This window comes from Callorhinus ursinus, unplaced genomic scaffold (assembly GCF_003265705.2).
Source record: "Callorhinus ursinus isolate GAN/ISIS: 27379988/994484 unplaced genomic scaffold, GSC_fseal_2.0 scaffold16, whole genome shotgun sequence".
NCBI classification, from domain to species: Eukaryota; Metazoa; Chordata; class Mammalia; order Carnivora; family Otariidae; genus Callorhinus; species Callorhinus ursinus.
In genome coordinates this window covers 28,936,266-28,942,265 of record NW_027397078.1, presented here as the reverse complement: position 1 = coordinate 28,942,265, position 6,000 = coordinate 28,936,266, and the positions used below count along the sequence as shown (strand labels likewise).

General features: G+C 43.2%; 1 protein-coding gene and 1 long non-coding RNA gene across 5 annotated transcripts in view; one reads left to right on the top strand and one right to left on the bottom strand.

Annotated features, from left to right (window-relative positions):
• The window catches only part of ADGRG2 (adhesion G protein-coupled receptor G2), a 132,459-nt gene that overhangs the window by 12,918 nt on the left and 113,541 nt on the right, over nt 1-6,000 (bottom strand). For all 4 annotated transcript variants that reach the window (XM_073902021.1, XM_025857602.2, XM_025857603.2 and 1 more), the window contains 2 exons: nt 3,298-3,397; nt 2,451-2,734 (listed from right to left, as the gene is read on the bottom strand). In XM_073902021.1, the coding sequence (XP_073758122.1) occupies nt 2,451-2,734; nt 3,298-3,397 (384 nt within the window). The remainder of the gene's footprint in view (nt 1-2,450; nt 2,735-3,297; nt 3,398-6,000) is intronic.
• Nucleotides 1-6,000, top strand: part of LOC141374285 (uncharacterized) — a 31,963-nt gene that overhangs the window by 19,190 nt on the left and 6,773 nt on the right. The window lies entirely within an intron of this gene.

Below are 6,000 nucleotides of genomic sequence, written 5' to 3'. Positions count from 1 at the left end.
ACTCTCTTTGTAAGATAAAAAATACCTATGAGAGGAACGATAACTCCCCGTTTCCAAAATTAAGCTGTCTCTCCTCTCACATCCCATCTTCGGCGTGCCCTATTTTTGGAAGCACAAGCCATCCACTCTACTCAGGTTGCCAGCTCAGACCTCGGCTCCTACTTCCTCACCCTTCCATATTTATGATGCATCTTCATGTTCAGTCAAGTGCCACATCCTCCTCGGTCTCAAATCCCTGGCTCCTCCTCTCCAGCCCATGGCAGAGTCCCTTGCCTGGGCTCTTCCCTCTTCCTCCCAAGCCTGGTGCCCCACAGTGATGTCCTTGTCTGCACTCCAGTCTCCCTCTACTCTGTTCAAGGAAATTCTCCACTGGTGTCCTGACCACAAAGAAAGCAACACTACAGACCTGAAGAGGGACTCGGGTTCTGCCTCCCACCCACCTTCTTCCTGGTCCTGCAGGCACGGGGCTCCGCGCTGCTACCATGCCTCAAGGCTTTTGCCAGTAAATATTTGCTGAATGAATGGGCGACTTCTGAATTCTCCCTCTCCTGAAACCCCAGTCGGTCTTTAAAATCTTCCTTTTAAGTATCAGGTTTGCTTCTAGTACAGTACACGTGCCCATCCTAAAACTTGCCATCTTGACTACTGCACACCTTGGTTTATCTGCTACCCTTGGGCAACTCCCCTTTGGTTGCACAAGAGGAGAAACAGCATGTATGAGAGACGATCAAAATGGGCCTAAGTCCCAACTCAGAACCTACACACAGCTTTCCTTTAATCAACCCCAAAGCCAGTGAATTAGGCATTAGTTCCCTTTTGTAAATGAAATGATGCATTCCTTTCATCTATTCATTTTCTAATGAGAAGACATTCTGGGGGAAATGAAGAGAGAGGCAGGTTCAGTTTCCACATTAAATATATGAGGTTAGGTACCCTGCTTTCATGTTTGTGATTAGTGTGATGTGGGCATATTTTTTTGCTCTTTTAGCATGCCGTTAACGCAAATAAAACTTTTCTATTTAATACTATGTGGTGTAACACCTGGATATACCAATTCAGGAGCTGGTACATTGTAAGTTAAAATTAACAGGGGCACCTGGGTGGCTCAGTCGACTCTTGGTTTTGGCTCAGGTCTTGATCTCAGGATCCTGTAATCGAACCCCACATCGGGCTCCACTTCTCTCCTCCCTCTCCCTCCCCCTTCCTCTCTCTCTCAAGTAATAAAGAAATAAATGTCTAAAGACATAAAATCCTTTAGGGCGCCTGGGTGGCTCAGTTGGTTAAGCGACTGCCTTCGGCTCAGGTCATGATCCTGGAGTCCTGGGATGGAGTCCTGCATTGGGCTCCCTGCTCAGCAGGGAGTCTGCTTCTCCCTCTGACCCTCTTCCCTCTCGTGCTCTCTCTCATTCTCTCTCTCAAATACATAAATAAAATCTTTAAAAAAAAAGACATAAAATCCTTTAAAAAAATCTAACAAACTATGTAACCAACAAGTATATTAACTGGCTTCCTCCAAATAAGAACGGATAGCTAAATTAGGCATTTGAATTCAATCTCAGGTTGGGATTTCTTTGAAAACCAGCAAAATAATCTACTGCCTGACAGAACTACGGCAGGACGCTATGGGAGCTAAAAGCAACAGGAAGGAAAAGATGAAAACAGGCAGATGAGAATGAATTAAAAGGCATCCCACAGCCAATTTGGAATAAAAGGAAACCAAGGGACAAGAATTATCATCATTGTTACATAAACCTATTAGCCTGCTTAGCATTTAATGCTAAAGTACTTCCATTAAAAATTAATTACAGCTGACAAGTCTTTTATAACGCTGATCTGAAAGAGTTAGTAGTTTGCTTTTCTGAACACGACAACTTGATGGGTTGGGAAATGTGTGCAGCTGGGCTTCAGGAACAAATGGAAAGCCGTGAAGAGCTCACACAGAGCCTGCCCCTTTCCCGCCGGGGTGGCCCAGCACAGCAACTTCTCAGGAAGAGCCACTGGGCCGGGCTGTGGCCACTTGGCTCTGTCTATTGACTTCCCATTTCTCATTGTCTTCACTCAAACAGACCTAGAATGTGGGCGTGGCCAGACGTCACCTGGACATGTACAATCATGTGCACTTTGCTGTTTGCATGTTCTACCTCCATAAAGAGATTAAAAACAAAAACGAAAAAAAGGGCAAGGAACCAAGTGAAGGGAGAGTGATTCCCATAAGCGAGTTCTTGGCAGGTTGGCAGGTTCCCCTCAATATGTTCTCTCCGAGGAGACACTATGGAGGAGGAAAAAAGTACCTGTTTCTTCCAAGGATCTCCAAGCCCCCTTTTTCAAAGATGAATCTGTTTTTCAACAAGTAAGTCTTAAGCTACGAAATAAGCCACTTCACAGATACTTTTTAGAGATTTTTAGTTCGACTGGGATCATTCATGCGTAATTAGTGCTATAGAGCTTACCTTGTAAGGTGTTAAAAATTGAGAAGAGATACATGAAAGTGACGTTAACTGGTCCCCAGGCAAAGAAGGCAAAGCCCCAAGTAATGCCCAGTAAAAACGTAAGGCCGGCAACGCTCCTGAGGTCTTGAATACTGGTTTTCCGCTGGGCTCCCAGTTGTTTCTTCTTTTTAATTCGACAGAGCTGAACCAGGACCACAATGAACATGCTGACGTTCAGCAAAAATATCAAACAGAAATATCCCACAACTGTAATATAGAATACAGCATTGCTGTTGATCCAGCAACTGGAATTTGGGGGGAAAAACAATGGGAAACATATTACAGTGCTGAAATATGGTTCACAATGATATAATGAATCTAAATCATTTTACCGAAACATCTCCTAAAAGTACAAGAGGAAAAAAAAAGATAAAACCAACTGTTTGACAACAACCACTTAAAGCTCGAAGGAAAAAAAAAAACCCTAAGAGTTTATTTTAGGACAGTTGGTGATAAGAAGTATTTAAAAACTACTCTTTGAAAACATTGCAGATTTTTACCCCTTTAAATCTTAGTAACTCTATCCATGAGTCTATACTAATATAATGTAGCTGGTATTTCATTTTTATCAGAGGCTTAGAAAAGTATTTTCAAAATACTTCCAATTCGTTTTTTTAATACTTAAATAGTAGCATGGCATTTCCAACTGGCTTATCTCATCACATACATAACTGTGAAGACTGCCGTAAATGTGACTGGATTTTATTAGGATGAGCATCAGAGTCGATACTCTGATTACATACTCCACTTTCTTGGAGAATTCAGTTTTCCAGTTCACTTAACATTCCCTCAGGGGCTTTGTACTCACAAGTCGTCGGGTGAGCCATTGGGGAATTTCCCGTAGGACCCAATGCCATAGTTATTCGGGGATATAGCCAGGACAATGGTCACGACCCCAGCTGGTAGCCCTGGAAGATGGGAAACGTCAGTCACACGGAGTTCTGATAACCAAGGTGGTAAGAAGAAAGACTAGAGATCACGTTCTAGTTTCTTCTGGTAGCAGACTGCTGAGTTGTTCACCAAACCCTGTTTCTCTTTCTCCTTGGCACAAGGCTGGACCTCTCCCAGCCTGCTTTGGGGCTGTGTGTGGCCACATAACTAGGTCTTGGTCAATGGCATATGGAGAGAAGTGATTTGCTCTACCTCTACGCTTGTCCCATAAAAACTTCCTATATGAGATCCTCCACTCTTTCTTCTCCCAAATTCAGGGCAATTTTGGAAGCCCTGTCTTGAGGCAGAGCTTCCCACAGCTTGGATCCTGAATAACCACAAGACCACAGACCTCTCCAGTCCTGCTAACTGGACTGTGTGTGAGAAATTATCTTCTCCGGAGTTTTTTCTTTGTCAACTACAGCAGCTACAGTTACCCTTAACTTATACACATCTGGAATGTAATTTTGAGGCTCAGGTGGCAGGCAAAGTGAAGGACTCTAAAATGTAAACCAAATAATCAGCATAGTAGGGTTATCAGCAACTCCTGGCAAATCTTTCATTATGAACCCCAAATCCTCCACTGATTAGCTGGAACCCATCAATGGATTGAGGAGCAGACCTGGTTGATCTGGGGGGTGCTGACTGCCACTATACTAGCTCTTTCAAGGGCCTACTGGCACTTCCACTAAGAAGCAGCACAATGAGAAGGCTCTTCCCAGCCTGCCGCTCAGGTAATGATCCCAGGGTCCTGCTCCCTGCTCGACAGGAAGCCTGCTTCTCCCTCTCCCAGTCTCCCTGCTTGTGTTCCTGCTCTTGCTCTCTCTATGTCAAATAAATAAATAAAATCTTTAAAAAATAAATAAATAAATAAAACAATTCCTCCTCACAGGCTGGGATGCCTGGTACAATCTAACATAATATTTCATTTAATTCTTTTATATTTGTACCTTACAGAGACACTAACATATGATGATTTCCTAAGTGAAACACTTTTCTAAAAATAAAACACTGGGGTTGTGGAGCCTATCCAGGACAGAGAATGTGACCTTTTGGTATTCCACAAAGAGAGAATCCATGCTCGGTGTCAGAAGCAGTGATTTATTTTTCTAGGAAGAAGTGACTCATCTCTCTGGAAAGGTGTTCCGTTATTATTGACAGAGATATAATGACAGGTGGGGTGACAAGTGTGGTAAAGGGTCTGCAGTACTGTTGTGTAGGGAATATCTGAAGGAATATTTAGCCTGAAAAAGAGCAGAGGGAGGGATGGTGGCTGTAATTCAGTGGAAAGGATACACACGAGAAATTAGAAAGCCAGGCTGGGCTGTTCTCAAATTGTGTGAATTGGGTAAATCATGTCATCGCTTCGAGCTGCTTTCTTTACCTGGTGTTAGCAATAACTGCCTGTGCTAACCTCACCAGCTTATCTTTCGTGGGCTTTACTTGTGTGAAAATACATGGAAGAACAGGGCATTTTTCATAATGTTATATAGTACTTGTAGATTATGTGAAGGGCTCTTTTGGCAGAGAGGTGTCAGATTTTTTTTTTTTTTTAAGATTTTTTTTTTTATTTATTTATTTGACAGAGACACAGCGAGAGAGGGAACACAAGCAGGGGAAGTGGGAGAGGGAGAAGCAGGCTCCCCGCTGAGCAGAGAGCCCGATGTGGGGCTCGATCCCAGGATCCTGAGATCATGACCTGAGCCGAAGGCAGACGCTCAACAACTGAGCCACCCAGGCGCCCCGAGGTGTCAGCTTATTATTGTTTTGCCTTAGAAAGCAAAAACGAGACCACTGGGCAAGTGCCACCAGAGAGCCAAGTGAACTTAATGGGAAATCAGAGCTGTAGGGCTTTATAAAATGGTTATTGGCTGCCTTGTAAGGTATTAAAAACAAGACAACAGACCTAAAATTGAGTCACTTATGGTAAGCCCCAGGTCATGAAACTGAGACTTGACTTAATTACAATTTCAGCTCTCCCAGAAATGGAATCTTAAACCAGTCAATCAGGAATCACATTATTAGCACTAGTTAAGTAATCTGCCTGGTAAGACACCTCTGTCATCCCCTAAAGGAGAGTAACCTTGCAATAACGAACTCACTTTTTTGCCTAGAATAACTTCCTTATTCCTGTTCCCTTCTGCCTATCAACGTCTTTCGTTTTGTACAGCTCCTTTCTATCTGCTAGATTGGATGCTGCCGATTCATGAATCCCTGAATAGAGCCAATAAGATCTTTAAAATTTAGTCAGTTGAATTTTGTTTTTTTAACAAAGATAATGAGCTCCCTAATAATAGAAGTGTTCAAGCAGAGGTTAGATTACCTTTAGTCAAAGCTAAGTCCAGTCAGGTTGATGAGGCCCCTACATTTGGTGGAGAGCAGAATGCAGGAACCTTCAAGATATGTGCGGTGTCTAAGACTTTGTGACCTACCACCAACAGGTGGCATGATCTGAAAATTGTGTCAGTGCGGCTATGAAGTTACATCAGGTCTCACCTGGTATGTTCATCTCACTCTGTCCTTTTGAGCACAGTGTCGTACATGTGTGTCATATCTGGGAGATCTAGAACAGAGTGAGGCT